Source organism: Vicia villosa, unplaced genomic scaffold, assembly GCF_029867415.1.
Source record: "Vicia villosa cultivar HV-30 ecotype Madison, WI unplaced genomic scaffold, Vvil1.0 ctg.000412F_1_1_3, whole genome shotgun sequence".
Lineage (NCBI taxonomy): Eukaryota > Viridiplantae > Streptophyta > Magnoliopsida > Fabales > Fabaceae > Vicia > Vicia villosa.
Genome location: NW_026705189.1, coordinates 245991 through 266421, shown reverse-complemented (window position 1 = coordinate 266421; position 20431 = coordinate 245991). Strand labels below are relative to the sequence as shown.

The 20431-nt window shown below is 30.5% G+C and overlaps 2 protein-coding genes across 2 annotated transcripts; both read left to right on the top strand.

Annotated features, from left to right (window-relative positions):
- The first annotated feature begins 7362 nt into the window (after window positions 1–7362).
- LOC131627907 (uncharacterized) lies at window positions 7363–15509 on the top strand. The gene is made up of 7 exons (XM_058898759.1): window positions 7363–7933; window positions 8034–8105; window positions 13319–14022; window positions 14102–14228; window positions 14327–14617; window positions 14699–14800; window positions 14916–15509. Exons 3-7 carry the CDS (start codon window positions 13325–13327, stop codon window positions 15507–15509), a joined length of 1812 nt encoding a protein of 603 aa, XP_058754742.1. The 5' UTR covers window positions 7363–7933; window positions 8034–8105; window positions 13319–13324.
- LOC131627908 (uncharacterized) lies at window positions 9542–13106 on the top strand. Its single transcript, XM_058898760.1, has 2 exons — window positions 9542–12122; window positions 12439–13106. Exons 1-2 carry the CDS (start codon window positions 9542–9544, stop codon window positions 13104–13106), a joined length of 3249 nt encoding a protein of 1082 aa, XP_058754743.1.
- Window positions 15510–20431: the final 4922 nt, after the last annotated feature.

Here is a 20431-nt window from a genome sequence, read left to right as displayed (position 1 = left end):
CATCTTCTTTATTGGAAGAATATCCTTCGACGATTCTTCTTGAGGTTGAATATTTTTCATTTGTGAAAGCTTTGTTCTTTATCTTTTTGAATATTTCATTAGATGATGCTTCATCTTTACCTCCTCTCACAGATGAAGTTCCTTCATTTGATGTTGAATTTTGCGAAGATTGTTTAACTATTGAAACATTTCTTTCGAAGGAAACCATAGGAGTTTCTTTGTAGGAGTTTGATGGAGTTTCTGAGGATTATTCAAGCTTTGAACTTATGAATTCATCTTTAATTAATTGAACTAGTTCATTCAATTTTTCTACAATTTCATTCTTCTTTGATTTTTCGTGGGAATCATGAACACTCTTATCTCTTAATTTAAGGATTCGGTCAAATTTTTTATTCCAATTCTTAATTCTTATACATTTGTTAGTAACAAGTGTTCCAACATAATTTCTAACATTTCTAAATTTAGAAAAACATTTATTAATGAAACATTTTTCTTCTTCACCTCGTGTGCTCATTTTCTCTCATTCGATACTCAGATAAATACCATATATCATTTTAAGAGAACCCCAAATTTCTTTTGTGAATTTGAAATTATGAACATAAAGGAGTTGATTATCATCTAATGACATAACTATAAAATTTTTATTTTTGAAATCAATTTCAAACTTTCTTTTTTCCTCTATGGTCCAAGGAAAATCAGGTTTATCTACTACTTCTCCATTTATATGGTGAGTTGGGATAAATAGACTGTTGATTATTGTTTCCCACAATTCATGATCAATACTTTGAAAGAAAAATTCAAATATAGCTTTTCATAGTTCAAACTTATCACCATTAAACAACAGAGGTATGTTTATGAAAGACCCCCTTGTTAGAAAAATGTTGGAAGTCATATTCCTCCTGAGACGATTAGTTTTTATAAATGAGTTAAGATCTGATACCACTTGTTGGATATGGAACTCCATAGACAATAGGGGGTGAATTATAGAGGTTTGAAAAACGATAGTTTAAAATATTATTGTTTTCAATTTCATAGTTTAAAAACAATTTTAATAAAACATTTGAATAATTGTAGTGGAAAATCAATATGCGAAAAATAAAGAGATAAGGGTAAAGAGATGACATCATAAATTATAGAGGACCAGTCTTAATTAAGTGACCTAATCCTCTCCCAAAGACTTGATTTTGAGAGTGTCCAATAATGCTTAATATATAGCTTTTAGTAGGTTAAACTCATGAGCCCCTTATACAAGGAAAATGAATTTTTTATGTTAACTTCCAACCAAACAACGAACATGGACTAAAGGGATTAGTCTTTCTTCTAATCACGAATGAAGCTTTGAGCACTTAGTCTTTAAGCTTAAATTCTGAGATTTTACACAGGCTAATCTCAAATCAAGGCAGAGTTTTGAATTATCTATCCCCCAAACAAAAATGATGGTTTTACACTGGATGACCACGAACCGAATGGGGTTTTACATGGGCTGACCATAAATCGAGTTAAGATTTTACACCAGGATGATCTTGAACCAAAGTGAGCTTTTACACAGACTGAACTCACAAACCGAATCGGCAACTTCAAACTAAACCCCCAAACAAAGCTTTTAATAGGTCTAGCTTCGAACCTAAACAAACAATCCCTTAAGAGAAATTATTTAACCAAGATAAAAATACCTCTTGGTGAATTTACAATATCATCCTTTTCCAGTACAAAAATATCACTTAAACACAAAAGACTTTCTCGAAGCATTTTTGGCTAAAACTAATTGAGAAAAAGTAGAAAAATATTTTTAGAGAGAGTGAGGAATAAGAGAGCTCACATTTTTTATGTGAAAAAGTGAGGACTGGCGCCTCTATTTATAGGCTAGAGGTTGACACAATAAAAGAAAAGATCCAAGGGCCAAATTAATAGTCCAATCAATTGGAACCTTATGCCTTATCTCAATCATTATGATAGTTACTAATTCATCAGGCTAGGCTCCAAAACATTTTTATGTTGTTTCTTTGAGAAATGGAGGATTTAAAAATGTTTTAGTGAGTGTGTGATTTATCCATATTACTTTACAAAAATGTCCTTATGTTTTTATAAAACATTGATCACTCAAACATGAATGGGCGAGCTTTCACATTTTCTCTCATTCATACTACAAAGCTTTAAGACTTTTTCGGATATACCAATCATATAAGAACTTGGTTGAATCTTACTAAATTGAGGCTTGATATATCTTCAAGTTAAATGCCATCATCGGAGGATGTTTGCAGTTATTATCAAACCCTAATTCATTTGTCTTTGAAGAAAGGTTCTTGAACAATTGTCTTATGCATCTTTGATCGCTTGAGATAGTTGAAGTACTTGTTTGGATTTAAGCTTGTCCCCAATGCATATCCATGAGTCATCATCAAGAGTATATCTTCTTGAGTTGTCATCATCAAAACCATAATCAAATCCATGAAAGGTTTAGGCATGACTAGCTCGGCTTTAATCACTTTCTAATTAACTTGCAAACACATGGTTCCACATTTTGAGTCAAGTTTTTGTCTAACTTGAATCATGTTTGCATGAGTTTTTTATTGAATTCGCAAAGTTTCAAACTTGAATCATTTGGCATTGACTTTTGGGCAAATACTTGTTTTATGTTTTATGCATGCAAAATACATTTTAACGAAAAATGTCTAATTTTAAGAGATGTGCAATGACCTAACTGTGATGTGACTCAATTACTAAAAATAAACCTACAAACATCAAAACCCTAATACCTCAAGAATACCCTAGGAGCAACAATTTCATATTATTCAAAGGTTTTTTTACATTAGCTTAAACACAAGACTAATGATAAAAAAATAAAAATGATTAATTAGCTGATTAGTACTTGTTAGAAATGTATACATAATTTTGTTTTTTTCTCTCTAAAAATTCAGAGAACATTTTCTCTTTGTTATTTTGGAAATCAATTTGCCTTCTCTTTTTAAGGATTTCCATGGACTTTTAATATAAGGGGCATTTTCAATTTCTTTCTTTAAAGCTTTCTTTTTAGAGAATCTTTCTGAAAATTTCTTCATAAGTGGAGTCATCTCCTCACATTGAAGCAGAAGATAAAAACTCGTTAAACTCTTTTAATAAATGCTCTGGAAAACCACATTTATTGTATCGTTTAGAGTTATACGTTGCAAAACATGCATGCAAAGTAATTCTACTTTTTTTTACCTTTAGTACCAATATATTTTTATCTTTTGAATAAGTGAACTTAAAATATATCATACTATTTTCGGAGAATTCAGAAGAAGGTTTGAAATTCCATTTGAAGTCATGATTTTATTAATACATCATAAAACAATATGGTCATTCTTACCATAATACTTACACTTAAAAACGTTGTGATTGGTTATCCTCTTGCTATGATTCATCAAATGAGTCTAAATCGTCAATTTCTTTTATATGAGCCTTTTTGTTTTGTTCTATGCCATTTTGAACATAATATTTAGGTAATAATTCTTACTCTTTGAGTTTCTTGATATCTTTTAGCTCGTGCATTATCTTATATAATTGATCAAATATAGAAACCGTATTTTCATAGTACAGAGTATGTATCCTCGAATTTCAAGTCAGAGTTAGATTTTCAATACCAGTTTTCAAATTCAAAAAATTAGTTAGATAAAGTAATTTTTTAAAGATTTCCAATAGTTTAACATTATTAGAGAACTAGTTTTGAAGACTTTATTAAGATCCTTTTAGTATCTAGGACTCTTGATCTAATATGTTTATCCAACCCCTTTTGTTCTCAGTGGAATCTTCAAAGACCCTTTTAAGAGTGTTCTACATTTTGTTAGAAATGCTAAAATTTATTACGTATTTGTACTCTCTAATGGTTAAAGCCCTAGTTATCAAGTACTTGGATTTTAATCTGTGTTGCACCTTTAATTTCCATGTTGGTCCAAATATTTTTTGGTTTATTCACCACTTTATTATTTATGAAATGAGTGGGAATAAAAGGACCATTTTTGTTATAGAATCCCACACATCAAAATAAAATAATTTAAGAAAGAATTGTGTTCTTCCTTTTCATTTGATATATCTTTCACCATGAAACAATTGGGGTTTGTTCGTAGGAACATTTCTATTAAAAGAAGTGTTTGAAGTCATCCTACCTAATATGACGATTAGCCTTATAAGAGAAGTCAAGCTCTGATACTACTTATTGACAAGACCAAGTGAATTCAAACACAATAGTAAGGAGGTGAATTGTTTTATATGATTTTTGAATTTTAAGATTGATTTTAGCTTGGTCGATTTTTAAGAAAGAAGAAGAAGTGAAGATTAAGGCGCGAAAAATAAAAGAGTGGAGTTAGAAAGAACATGCCACGATTTATTCTCCTTAGGCCTTAAACCACACACCATGTTCCAATCCCCAAGAGTTTCCCCTTTAGAGTTCCATTATCTCCTTGAGCTTTTATAACAGGAACAACGCAACAACCTCCATACACCAAGATTTTATTCATTTTCAACTTGCAACCTTTAAATCAATTACAATTTCACAAGAGAATCAAACTCTTGATTTACAATTACATCACTATCTGATTAAACAATAATTTACACAACTTTTAGCATAAACTTTTCGCTCTCTCAGCATTAAGATAATTACTTGTGTATAAAAATAGTTTAAATGAAGAGAGTGAGTGAGTAAGGAGAGTATAAAATCCGATTATCGTGATTAGAAGAGACTAAAAGGACTCCTTTACATAGAAAAAGAAAAACAGCCTAGAAAAAAATAATCCATAGATCAAGAACACTTTCTAATTGATTAGCATTCGGCGCACTAGTTTTTAGTGATGACCTTAAAAATTAATTGCTTTGATTCGTCATTCTATTACGTTGAGGTCAGCACCTCAATTCATGTGGTTTTAGATCTAACTATTTAATCTATTTTGTGGAAGCTCTATAATATATTTGAGTTGATTGTTTAAACTCATATCATTACACATTTAGATAATCTCAATTTTTCAAAAGAAATGTTAGTGAAACTGTTATTTTATGTCTTGTCCTTTAAGATTCCTTATTAAGATCTAAAAGACAAAAGATAATTATTAACCAAGGAGGAGAAAGATGCATTTCAAATTTGTGATAATTTTGAATACTTTTCAACCTACTAGCATCGTGTTACTTAACTATGTGGGATTATAGATACAAAACAAGAGAAAGAGGAGAGGCGCAAAGATTAAAAAGAAGACAACAATTACCATCAACTATAATTGGCTAACATGCAACGCATGAATAATTGTTCTTGCAAATTTAGTGGCCTATTATTATGCCAAGATGTTGATTATAGATTTATTGGGAGTATCGACAATCTCATTAAAGTGCGCATTCTTAAACCATTGGATATGTGAATTTTTACTTTCAATTTAAAGAATATTTATATTAACAATAAATAACAATTAAACTCTAAAAATAATATTTAATTTATATATAATATGTATCATTTGATTACAATAGTTAAATCTTTAAAAATATTAAATTTATATCATAATAAATTTTAAAATCAATAAAAAATAGAGGCGACAAAATAGATCCGACCCATTGGACATATCTGTTTTGTCCGAACTATTATGTGAACGAGTTAATATTTTAGACTCACAATCTCTAATATATCTATTTTGCCTCGTCCCACAGGTCTTTGTAGATACGCGCATCTACGTAAACTTATATATTTCTAGACCTAAAATGTACAAAATTTGCGAACATTCTCTATCCACCCTCATTTATTTATAGGACAAATCAAACTTTTACACTCACGCCCTTACCCTTAATTATGTTCGCTCCGTCCGGTTTCATTTATTTGAATTTTGCATTAAACGGGACTGATACGCCGTTGACAACCCAAGTGGTTTCTCGGTAGGCATAATAGGTATTTATGAATGTTTGGTAAAATATATGAAAATGAAAAGACAACTCTGTTTCGTAGAGAGTCTTCTCTTCTTAAGCTATGAATAGTCATTTTCTCACGCCAAATATCATACAATAAGTCACAAATATAGTCCATTTTTCAATCACGCCAAATGCATACCAAAACATCTTATATCTTCCTTTACAATATAAGCAAAATTTAATTAAACTTTACAGCAATCTTTTTATTCTCTTGAAACATGTTTTCAAAAGAGTTGATTTAGAAAAATTCTCATTAAAATATTTTTATTCTATATTTTTAATTTTTATCTTGCACCATTTGGTAAGTTTTTTTTTAATTTCTAAAGATTAGTCTATATATTTAGAGACAAAATATTATCGATTTATACCAATTTTATTTACAATTTTTTTTTTTTGAAATCTTAGTATCTAATCTTACAACTGACTAATTTAAATGATCAATTCTATCGTTTATTTGCAGGGGCCTGTTTAAAAGCAGAAAGTTCTATATAAATTAGCCCAATACATGAATGATTTACAAAACTATTATCTGATAGTACTCCTACATAATTTGAACGAGTAAACACTCTCATCAAAGCTATTTTATGAGCATATAGACAAAAAGAAATGCATGGCAATGATATATATATTCATGTCATCAATTATTGATAACAGGGAACGCCCAAAAATATGAGTGAAACAAGAACCACCAAGATTATAATAATTCTTGCCAAACGACATCCACGAATAGAAATTTTGTTATAGACAAGTAAACCTAATAATAGTCATAATTAATTACAATATCACTAATAATGATTCTCAATTATACAAAACTACAAGAAGCTAAACAAGATGATTAACTTCCTTAGTTTTTTTTTTTTCGTCCGAGAGATGTGTGGATTTAAATTTGAATTTTTTAGTGGGAACTTTTCTTAAAAATGATTTTTTTTCTCTCAAAAATTGAGAAATCTCCTTTGATAGAGAACAAATTAATCTCAAAGGCACTTCAAAAATAAATATGAGAACGAGAAGATATCTTCCACTACATCTAAATTATTATAATATTTTTAATTAATATATTTTTTAAATTATAAATTGGTTTAATTGACATTTTATATAATTTGTTTATAAGAAGTTTAAAAGAAATAGGTAAAGTTAGTAAAAGAGAGAAATTTAAATAATTATTTTAAATAATTTTAAGTTTAAAAATTTAACGTTCATGACTTTTATAAATATAGATTAAATATTGTTAAAATAATAAAATTAATAAATAATTAGATTATTATTTTTGTAGGGTTAGTTTTTGAATTTTTTAACTACTAATTAAATAAGAAAAATATTTTCTTTTATATTTATGAATTTTCGTGAGAACGGTGATAATCGATGACACTACAAGAAATCTTTGAAATAGCCAGGGGATTTAGCCAGGGGTATACCTTCACGCAAAAAAATAACGTTGCTTGGGGTTAAGCCCCTCGCAAAACACAATTTAAAAACAAATACGCATACCTAGGGGAGACCCCTCGCAAATAGGAGATGAGGGAAATTTTGATTTTGAAAATTTGCATTGCGAGGGGATACCCCAAGCAAACTAAAGTGGCGCCAAAAATAAAATTCATTCTGCAACTAGTACAGAATTTAGCGAGGGGATAACCCCAAGGAAAAAAAAGTACAGATTTTAGCGAGGGGTAGCCCCTCGGAAAAAAGACAGTACTGTCTCATTAACTGGCGCAAACAGACTGCGCGTGCAGTCTCTATTTTCAAGGTGAAATTTGCGAGGGGTCACCCCACGCCCCCTTTGACCGTTTCTTTTCCGTGGGGCTGCCCCTCGCTGATGTCTGACCCCATGTGCACGCATTTACTTCATCTTCTCTGTTTCCGAACGTTACCCATTTCAAACCTACATATTTATCTTCTTCTTCCTTTAACCAAAATACCCATTCATCTCACAACCCCATTTATCTTCTTCTTCCTCACAACCCCATTCATCTCAAATCTCATTCATCTCAACCAACAACATCATAATTTACAGGTAAAATTTCTCCTCTACTTCCTCTAAGTAATATTATACATTCTTTTTTATTTAAAATATAATCAAATTTTGTTTTTTTCATACAACAATTGATTTATAGAAGACAAAATCTTGGAAGAAAGATCTTATAATTTGAAGGGAATCTTCAGGCTAGAGGTTATCTTCAATTAAGGTACACATATAAAATTTTTGAAATTTTTTTATATGTGTTTAGGATGGAAGTGTTTATATATATATGTGTGTTTAGATTTTTTTATATGTGTTTTGATTTTTTTATATGTGTTTATATTTTTTTATATGTGTTTATGATATTGTTATATATAAATTTTATATATGTGTTTAGATTATAGTTTATATTTTTTTTTATGTGTTTAGATTTTTTTATTTAATTTTTTCGAATTTAATATCATAATTACAGTTTATTTCTTTTAAAAATAACAGATTTATTGATGTGAACAATAATATATTTGCTGATTTTTTAAATTAGTAGTTTAAATGTAGTATAATAAAATTTATGTTTAGTATTAAAAATAAGATTATGTTTGGTATGTTTTTATATGTGTTAGTAAATATTATAATCTTTATTTACAAAACAGTATTTATATATTAAATAAAAAAATACGATTTTTATATATTATACAATATTATTTAAAAACAGTATATTTTATAAAACCAGTATATTTAAAAAAACGATTTTTATATATTATAATAATATTATAAAAATATTATTTAAAAACAATATATTTTATAAAACCAGTATATTTAAAAAAAACGATTTTTATATATTATAATTTAAAAACAGTATATTTAAAATGGTATATAATAGTTTAAAAACTGTATGTATTAAAAAATCAGTATAATAATATAAAAATAGTATGTATTTGGAAATAGTATGCATTAAAAACAATAAGTATTTAAAAAAACAGTATAAAAAATTTGTATAGTTAGTACTATTCTATCAAAAAAACAGTTTGTAAATTTTGTACTTTTGAAATTAAAATTATATTTGATAGTTTATTATATTTAATATATATTTGATAATTTATTGTATGTTTTAAAAACAAAATATTTTTTTAGAAACAAATATTTTTAGGACTAAAAACAAGTATATAGTTTATATATGTTTAGAAAAAGACAAATATTGAATATAATTTTATTGTATGTAATAAAAAATAGTATATACAAACAATATATTTATTAAAACGGTATATAAATAAATAGTATATATATATATATATATATATATATATATATATATATATATATATATATATATATATATATATATATATATATATATATATATATATATATATATATATATATATGTGTTTATATCTCACAAATTTGTGTGCTTTTGTGTATATATATAGTTTAAAAGCAAGTATGTATGTTTATGATTAAAAACAAGTAAATATATTTTAAAAACAAATATTTTTTTAGGATTAAAAACAAGTATATAGTTTATATATGATTCACATGTATATATATTTTTTTAGGACTAAAAACAACTAAATATATTTTAAAAACAAATATTTTTTTAGGACTAAAAACAAGTATATAGTTTATATATGTTTAGAAAAAGACAAATATTGAATATAATTAAACATGATTCACATGTGCAGTATGGAACATTACCAATTCTATCGTAGTTGGATGTATGATAGAATGTTTCCTGGACGACGTGGGCTTAAACCACTTTTTATGGAAGGAGTTGCCGCGTTTCTCTCGTATGCGTTTGCTCAAGAATGTTGTCGCAGGGAAGGAGGGGTAAGGTGTCCGTGTTTAAAGTGTGGTTGCAGAAATATTATTAGTGACCCTAGTGAAGTGAAGCGTCACTTGGAGAGAGTGGGTTTTAGGCCAAATTACTGGGTTTGGACATCTAATGGGGAAACAATGCAGGAGATGAATAGAGAGGCTTCTAGCAGTCAAACACATATAGAACCAGATATAAATAGAGTTGATCCAGGGAGTAGTTCATCACATATGCAGTGCCAGGAGCAATTTAATCTCGTCGAGGAGATGTTCACTGACGCATTAGGGGTGAATGTGGCGTATGATGAACCACAAGACTTAGATGGAGAAGAACTCCCGAATGAGAAAGCTCAAAGGTTTTATCAGCTGTTGAAAGAAATAAATATACCATTGTTTGAGGGGTCTTCTGACTCTAAGCTATCAATGTGTGTGAGACTTTTGGCTGCGAAATCAAATTGGAATGTTCCTGATCAGTGTTTAGAATTCTTTGCGAGATTGATGTTGGACGCGACTCCTGTGAAAGAAAACATGCCTACAAGTTATTATGATGCAAAAAGGGTGGTGTCGAAGTTGGGATTAGAAGTTAAAAAGATTGATTGTTGCATTAGAGGTTGCATGTTGTTTTATGACAACGAGTTTGGTACAAATGATGGGGAATTGGAGGAATGTAAGTTTTGCGAGAGTCCGAGGTATTTAGTTAGCAGTAAAGGAGTTGACCAAAGGCAAAATCGCGTTGCAGCGAAATCTATGTTCTATCTACCAATAATACCTAGGTTGCAAAGAATGTTTGCATCAATGCACAGTGCAAGCCAAATGGCATGGCACCATACAAACAGAATTAGTTCAGGCATGATGCGACATCCATCTGATGGCGAGGCATGGAAACACTTTGATAGAGTTCATCCTGAGTTTGCACTTGAACCTAGGAATGTCCGACTTGGATTATGCTCAGATGGTTTCACTCCTTATAATTTTTCAGGAAATGCATATTCTTGTTGGCCAGTTATTGTTACCCCGTACAATCTCCCTCCTGAGATGTGCATGACGAAACCTTACATGTTTTTGACATGCATCATTCCGGGACCGTCGAGTCCAAAGGCTGGAATCGATGTTTATTTGCAACCTTTAATTGATGATCTCAAGAGGCTGTGGGTGGGAGCGTGGACTTATGATGTGTCTCGTAAACAAAATTTTAATATGCGAGCGGCTTTGATGTGGACAATTAATGACTTTCCTGCATATGGCATGTTGTCTGGATGGGGTACACATGGTAAAATGGGATGTCCGCATTGCATGAATCACACAAAAGCGTTTACTTTGGACTTTGGTGGGAAAAGTTCGTGGTTTGACTGTCATCGTAGGTTCTTACCTACCAACCATGAATTTAGAAGGAATAAAGATGCTTTTAGAAAAGGAATAAAAGTAAAAGATCTACCTCCCCCTCGATTGTCATCGACTCAAGTATGGAATAATGTTTGTGACCTACCAAAATTCACAGACTATGGTGAAGCACGTAGAATTAAAGGATATGGGGTTGACCACAATTGGACAAAAAGAAGTATCTTTTGGGACCTCCCTTATTGGAAGGATAATTTATTGCGTCATAATCTTGATGTTATGCATATTGAGAAGAACTTTTTTGATAATGTGCTTAACACGGTGATGGATAATGAGAAGACAAAAGACAATGAGAAGGCTAGGAAAGACATGGAACTTTATTGTAATCGAAAAGAATTGGAGTTGAAACCTCGACCAAACGGAAAATTATTAAAACCCAAGGCTTGTTACACTCTTACTCCCCAAGAAGCAAAAGCTGTATGTCGGTGGTTAAATGAATTGAGGATGCCTGATGGTTATTCTTCTAACCTGGCAAGATGTGCTGACGCCAACACTGGGAAATTGCATGGAATGAAAAGTCACGATTGTCATATTTTCATGGAACGATTACTTCCAATTGCATTCAGTTCACTACCCAAGAATGTGCTTAATCCACTTACTGAGATCAGTCAATTTTTTAGAGACATTTGTGCTTCAACTTTAAGAGTAGACGACATCATTAAATTGGACCGAAATATTCCTGTCATTCTTTGCAAGTTGGAGCAAATATTCCCGCCAGGTTTCTTTGATTCTATGGAGCATCTCCCTGTGCATCTTGCTTATGAAGCTTTTCTAGGTGGACCTGTTCAATATAGATGGATGTATCCATTTGAACGATTCATGGGTGATTCAAAGCGATCAGTTAAAAATAAGGCACGAGTTGAGGGATCAATTTGTGCACATTATATACATCGCGAAACATCACATTTTTGCTCTCATTATTTCAATCACATGATGTTGTCTCCAAGAATCATAAGGAACGAAGTTAACTTCAGTGAAAGAAGTCAATTTACCTTATCAGTTTTCGGTCGTCCAGGCCGTCCCGCAGGGAAGAAGAGTGAGCATTGGCTTTCACAAAAAGAAATGCAATCTGCTCATGTTCATGTGCTGATTAACTGCGTTGAAGTTAAACCATATCTTGAGTAAGTATATTTTAAATTAAATCATGTGCTGTTTAATTGGTTAAGATTTACCTTCTCTAACCTTTTTTTCTTTTCGAAATAGGGCATTTGGTACCTACTATTATCAAAGCACAGGCGAACAACCATCGACTGGTTACACACATGCCTATTTTTCAACATGGTTTAAGCAGCAATTATCATGTATTGTTACACTAAGTCCTGACTTAATACATTTGCGAAATTTGTCTGAAGGCCCTAGTCAACGTGTAAATGAATGGCACACATATTTTGTAAACGGTTACAAATTTCACACTGAGGAATGGAGTGTAGGGAAGAAAACCGTAAACAGTGGTGTAGTCGTAAAAGGAGTTACAGAGGGTGGTGAGGACGACTTCTATGGGGTTATCACACATATTTACGAGTTGGTTTATAATTATATGGACTCGGAAAATAAAGTTGTCTTATTTTATTGTGATTGGTATGATCCATCTTCTAGAGGAACAAAAATTGATAAAAAGTATAACACTGTTGAGATTCGAAGAGATAGAAAGTACAAAGAGTATGACCCTTTCATTATGGCACATAATGTTAGGCAAGTTTATTATGTACCTTATCCTTCAATTACCCCACGGAAACGAGAATGGTGTGTTGTAATCAAGTCCAACCCAATGGGTCACATTGAGACTGATGAGTTAATGGAAGATGTTGCATACCAACATGATGAGATTTCACCTGTTAATGAGGTAATTGAAACTGAGGAGATTGTAAGTTTGTGTGATACTGCAGTTGAGGGTCAACAAATTGACGCAAGTATCTTGTTGTCAACAAATCCTATGGAAGAAGAGCATGAAGAGCTAGGAGAGTCTGAAGACAATAATATCAGATGCGATGAAGACAACGAAGATTATGATGATGAATGAATTGAATATGTAATATTATCTTGTGTATTTCACATATTATCATGTGTAATAGTATCTTGTGTAATATTAACTTTTAAATATTATCTTGTGTAATATTAAATTTCAAATATTATCTTGTGTAATATATTAACTTTCAAATATCATCTTATGTAATATTAACTTGATAATATTATCTTGTGCAATTATCTTTCAAATATTATCTTGTGTAACAGGAAAAGATGCCACCCAAAAAAGATGAAAAAGGTAAGGGTCAACTAAAGCCTCGTCGCACTAGATTCATTGTAGAGGAGGTTCCTAACTCAGATATGTTCGTTCCTATGCCACGTTCTACTCCACGCTCTACTCCACCGCCTATGCATCCTACACCGCCTATGCATCCTACACCGCCTATGCATCCTACACCGCCCATGTCTGGATCTTTCACTGGATTACTATCCATGCCCCCTGGATCAGGTTTTTTTTGTCCTCCTGGATACTCTTACCCCACATATTTTCCTACAGAGACAGGTGGATCAAGCATGCCATTACCCATGCATATGGGGACAGGTGGATCTGGTAGCATGCCATTACCCTTGCATATGGGGACAGGTGGATCTGGTAGCATGCCATTACCCATGCATATGGGGACAGGTGGATCTGGTAGCATGCCATTACCCTTGCATATGGGGACAGGTGGATCTGGTAGCATGCCATTACCCATGCATATAGAGACAGGTGGATCTAGCATGCCATTACCCATTCCTTCAGAGGATGATACCAGTGCTCCTGGAGATACCAGTGCTCCTGGAGATACCAGCGCTCCTGGAGATACTAGTGCTGAGGAGCAAACAAAGAGGAAGCGTATTTTGAAAAAAAATACGACTCAAAAAATTAAGTATCATGAGGGCAGACTATGCATTTATCCCGATGCAGGATCGTAAGTTTTTGTGTTTTTATATTATATTTTAAATATGAGTTTTATTTAATCAATACTAACTGAATATTTTGTTGTTTAGAATTGTTCCCTCACATCAGGCAGTATCGATCATAACAAATATTATAAAAGAGAAGTACACACAATTTTGGGCGTCTTATGGAGCTGTAGATGAAGATGAGAGGGAAAAATGGTTTCAGGCATTTCAGGTATAATTTACTTATTCATTTTGACATTTCCTTTTTAATTTTTGTGATATTCATGATTCTACTTTATCTAATATTTTTAAATTCATACAACAATGTAGGAGCGTTGTGTTTGGGATGTTAGAGATGAGGCCGCGATTAAAGAAAACTTTCACACAAAATGTGCTGCTCGATTTTCTGATACCATGAGGAATGTTAGACTTAAATGGGAAGCAAAAGGGACACGTCCACGTTGGATAGGAGAAGATATATTCCCACAGCTTGTTGATCATTGGAATTCTGATAAGTTTAAGGAAATATCTGAGCAGGCAAAGAAAAATAGAGCATCTGAAGTTGGTGGCTGCAACTATGCAGCGGGAAGCATTAGTGTGGCTGAAGTTGCGCGAAGGATGGTACATAAATTTATAAATTTTTTATTAAACTATTATTTAAATGTTTCATTATGTATAATTAATTTTTTTTTACTTATTTAGCGTGAAGAATTAGGCAGAACTCCACTTCTTAATGAGCTCCACATGGAGACTCATCTCAAGAGAAATGGAGAGTTTATTGACGAGCGCGCAAAAATCACTCAAGTAAGTTACTTTTATATCAAATACATTTTATTTATTTCTTTTATATGTACATAGTTTTATTTCTTTTATATGTAATAGTTTATTTGAATCATGATAACATTTAATTTTTTTATAGGAGAATTTTGATAAAGAACTTGCCATAAAGTTGTCAGAGCATCCTGAAATACCCGAACCACCACCGGGGTATCCTGTTGACCCCAGTCTTGGTTTTCAGACTTGGTATAAGGTTTCAGGTGGAAAGAAGAAAAATGGGAGAGTGTATTGTACTGGAGGGTATTCCAAAAATATCAAGCGGCGTAGTAGAGATTTCAAAATGAGGTATGCTGATGGAGAAGGATCATCCACTCCACCTATATTAACCGCCGAAATGCTTGAAACTGTGAGAAACTTGGCAAATACTGAGGCAGCACAACAAGTAGCAGCAAGAAATTTGGAAATTGAAGAGATGAAGAGAAAACAATTAGAGATGCAGGAGGAAATGCAAAGAAGAGAAAGAGAATTACGGGAAGAAATGAGGAGAGAATTTCAGGAAGAAATGAGGAGGCAGACACAGGAATACCAAGAAGCAATGCGAATTGCAAATGAGCGGTCACAAAGGTTTGATCAGTTTTTTGCTTCACAAAATATGAGTGGTGGTGGATTTGGAGGAACTAGTGGATATGGAGGAGCTGATGAAGAAGAGGAGGAACAAAATGGGGGGAATAATTAAATTTACATATTTAAGTTTATTTTAATTTGTATTGAACAATTTGTGTTAATTATTTTGAACTTATTTTTAAATATTATTGTAATTTTGTATGGAGTTTAATTTTTAATATATTTGCTTAAATATTAATTATTATATGTATTATAATAATTTTGTTTTAATTTAAATTATTATTATATATATATATATATATATATATATATTTTAATTTAAATTATATTATAATTATATTTATATATATATTATTATGTACGACGTTGAAAACTATTTTTTTTTTTAAATATAAACAATTTGCGAGGGGCTAGTCCCCAAGCAAAAAAATTTATCCTGCATTTTGCGAGGGGCTAATCCCCAAGCAAAATATCTGACGCAGTCTGCCAATGTGCAGACTGCTAGCTGGTGCCTATTGTTGTAGCCTGCAGAGCAGATTTTTGAGTTTGCATTTAGCGAGGGGGGTAACCCCTGGCAAATTAGCGAAGTGTTTATCCCCTCGGTAATGGATTTGCGACCCCCTGTTTTGCTAGGGAAGCTGTCCCCTCGCAAATTGTGCATTTGTGAGGGGGTTTTGCCTTTAGTGAGGGGTTTAACCCCTGGCAAAATGCAGTATTTCTTGTAGTGTGAGACCATAGACTAGGAAACAAAATTCTCTTATAGTAGGAATATGAGGTGTAAATAAAAAATAAATTTAGGGGTGGGTGAGGATGGGATGCAATTAGGGGTGGCAAAGCCCGCTCCGCCAAAGTCCGCCGCCCGTCATAGTCCGCCAAAGCCCGCCCCTCCACCAAAATTCTCTCTTTTTTTAGTTAATTCCAGTAATTCCAATTCTTTATGGTTTATTTTATATATTTATTTATAAATATATGTAATATTTTTTTAAGTAAAATTTGTTAAAAAGTTTCTTTTCTAAAAAATTGTTTTAAAAAATAAGTGAAAAGTTTAATTAAAAGGTAAAAAAAACCTATTAATCTATTAAAACAATGAAAAAAATATAAATTAAAATAGGCGGGCAAGCCCGTTTGATGACGTTTTTTCATCACGAGCTTATAGCTTATTTTGCTAGCTTATAGCTTATTTTTCATACGTTATTTCAAATAGCATTTTAGCTTATAGCTTATAATTTATCATATTTCCTTCCTTTTTATCCTTATTATTTGAACAAAAACCTAATTTTATTCTTTATAATTTATTTTAATTAAAAATGAAATTATTATGTATTAAATATCTTTTGTGCTATTTTACATTTATAAGTTAGTTGAACCGCTACTTTTACTAAACACTTCAATTATATTAGCTTATCAGCTATTAATCTCAATCATCCGCTATATAAGTTATAAGCTATCACTCATTAGCCATCAGCCATAAGGTATAAGCTATTAGTTCGCTTATCAGCCAACCACTATTTTTACCAAACACACCCTTAGTTTATACTATTTATTAAAATTTCAAAAATTGTTTAATTACCCTTTAACTTTTAAATATTTGAATAATTTTTTGTCATATACATGTTTAGAATACTGTAAAATATTTATTTACCAAATTTTAGAATTTTTTAAAATGAGAAGAATTAAATATAAATTTTTTAAATATCAAAAGATAATGATAAAAGTAATGAAAATCTTGACTTAGAAATCAATTTTTGAATTTTTTTCAATGAACTTTTTATAACGTTATAAACATGTTTGCAAAATAATCATTCAAAAATACACACTGTTTTAACAGCAAATACTAAAATTATGTGCATAATAATTTTGTAGGGACCAAAGTATGCAAAATTTATTTGAAAATAAAATATTTTGTATTTACCAAAAAACGATTAGGTACCAGGTCATCCTAAGATCCAGCCTAAAAACACTATCAAAATATGAAGCCATTAGGTGAGCAACATGCTCCCTTACTTTGGGTTTTTCCCACATTTTATGTATTACTATCTCTATAATTTTCCGCCCTATGTTTATGTTCTTATCATTTCTAGCTTCAATCTCCTCATTCATATGCCTCCAACATTCATACACAGTTTCAGTATAAGCAGCTTTAAGGACATGTGCACTCACGCTCTTCCCATTGCTTTTCTTACAAATCTATTTAATTTCTTCTTCCCACGTTGCAGGTGCATATGTTACCTGCATCCAAACACAAACCTCAAGCCACATCTGTTTGAATTTAGCACAACAAAATAATAGATGGTTAAGTGTCTCTTCCTCTTGGCGGAAGAAACCGATGGTGTGGTCGATTAAGTCTAATCTGTGTAGCCTGGCTTTAGTAGCTAGCTTATCCTGGCAAGCAAGCCATAGGATAAACTGCGCCCGTGGCCTTGCTCCATTTTCATAAAACATCTTCCTCCACCTGACCTATTGTTGTTGTTCCATCAGGGCATGGTAGAACACTTTATTTTTGAATCTTTGAGTCTCTTCATCTTGTTTCCACTCTTTCATTCGCTCTACCATTTCTCTCTATTTCATTACGTTCCTGAGAATCCAAGAGCAGACAAATTTAATGGGCACCTTCATCAGTGTGTCTCCTTTAACATAATAGCTATGAATCCATTAGATCCATAAGCTATCTCTTTTCCTTTGGATGTTTCAGAGCAACTTGATCAAATGCACTTGATTTTAGATTTCCAGGTTAGGGATTTTTCGGCCTCCATTATCCTTTGGAGTGCATACCTTCTTCCATGCCACAAGAGCTTTTCTGCTCACCTCACCTTTGACAGTCCATAAAAAGACCTACAATGTGCTTCAATTTGTTGATTATCATATTTGGTATAGAGATACATTGTATCCAGTAGCTTGTTGTAGCACAGAGTACACTTATGATTAACTGGATTCTCATGCCAAATATCATACCGTGACAATTAGGTAAAATAAATCACAAATATAGTCTGTTTTTCAATCAGGTCAAATGCATACCAAAAAATCTTATATCTTCCTTTACAATATAAGCAAAATTTAATTAAACTTACAATATACTAATAAAAATTAAGACTCGTTGATACCGGAGTCAAGTTTAGCACATATGCATCTCTCAATAAGTCTTTATAAAAATTAAATTAAATCGATTTGATTGTTAAATTGAAAGATTATCAAATAGATTAAATATATAAAATTTCATGAATTAAAAAATTATTAATTTAATACTCTATCGCATTAATTTATTTTAACATATTATAAATAATTATATATATATATATATATATATATATATATATATATATATATATATATATATATATATATATATATATATATATATATATATATATATATATATATATATACTTTCATTAATTTTTATTTTATCAACAATCTTTTTATTCTCTTGAAACATGTTTTCAAAAGAGTTGATTTAGAAAAAGTTCTTATTAAAATATTTTAATTATATATTTTGAATTTTTGTGTTGCACCGTTTGGTAAGATTTTTTAAAAAAAATTTAAAAGATTAGTCTATATATTTAGAGATAAAATATGATCGATTTGTACCAAACATTTTTTACAAAATCTATTTTTCAGAAGAAAAAAAATGGATTAAATGAGTTTTTTGTCCCTATAAATAAACCAACATTTAATTTTAGTCCCTAAAAAATTTGCCTTCAATAAATGATACTTCTAAACATTTTTTCATGCATTTTTAATTCATACTATTTTTTAAAATTTTTAAAATTGTTTAATTACTCTTTAATTTTTAAATTTTTGAATAATTTTTTTATACATGTTTAGAATACAGTAAAATATTTATTTATCAAATTTTAGAATTTTTTAAAATGACAAGAATTAAATATAAATTTTTTAAATTTCAAAAAATAATGATAAAAGTAACGAAAATTTCGACTTAAAAATCAAATTTTGAGTTTAATTTTTTTAAGAAACTTTTTAAAACGTTCTTAACATGTCTCCAAAAGAATCATTCAAAAATACATATTGGTTTTAACAGTAGAGACTAAAACTATGTGCATAATAATTTTATAGTGACTAAAATATATCATTTATTTTTATAGGAACCAAAAATAAAATTTGCTATTTTATCGAGACAAAAAACATATTTAACTAAAAAAAATTTGATATCCAACTTTACAACCCATAAATTCACATAAACCAATTTTACCGTCTACTTCGAAAATCTTATTTAAAAACAGAGCAAAGCTTAATAGTAGATAATTTGAACGAGTAAACACTCTCATCAAATATTTTTATGGGCATAGTTCACCATATAGACAAAAAGAAATGCATGGCAATGATATATATTCATGTCATCATTATTGATAACAGGGACCGCCCAAAAATATGAGTGAGACAACAACCACCAAGATTATAATAATTCTTGCCAAACGACATCCACTAATAGAAATTTTGTTATAGACAAGTAAACCTAATAATAGTCATAATTATAATTGATTACAATATCACTAATAATGATTGGGTTTTTCTAACCTATGCAACATTGCATAGGATAAGGGCGATTAATACATTATTTCTTTCTATATAAATTATCATATTAATTATTTTTATTTTAAAAAGTAATCTTTTATATTTTCTCTCTCCTTTTCAATTAATAGATCAACATAAATAATAATAAATATGATAATTTATATTTAAAAAATGGTGTATTAATTATCTTTTATCCTATGCAAGGTTGCATAGGTTAGAAAAATCCTTCTCAATTATACAAAACTACAAGCAGCTAAACAAGATAGTTAACTTCCTTAGTTTTTTTTCGTGAGAGATGTGTGGATTTATATTTGCATTTTTTAGTGGGAACTTTTCTTAAAAATGATTTTTTTTCTCAAAAATAGAGAATTTTTCTTCGCAAGATTGAGAATAGAGAACAAACTAATCTCAAAAACATTTCAAAATAAATATGAAAACGAGAAGATATCTTCCACTACATCTAGATTACTATACTTTTTTAATTAATATATATTTTTAATTATA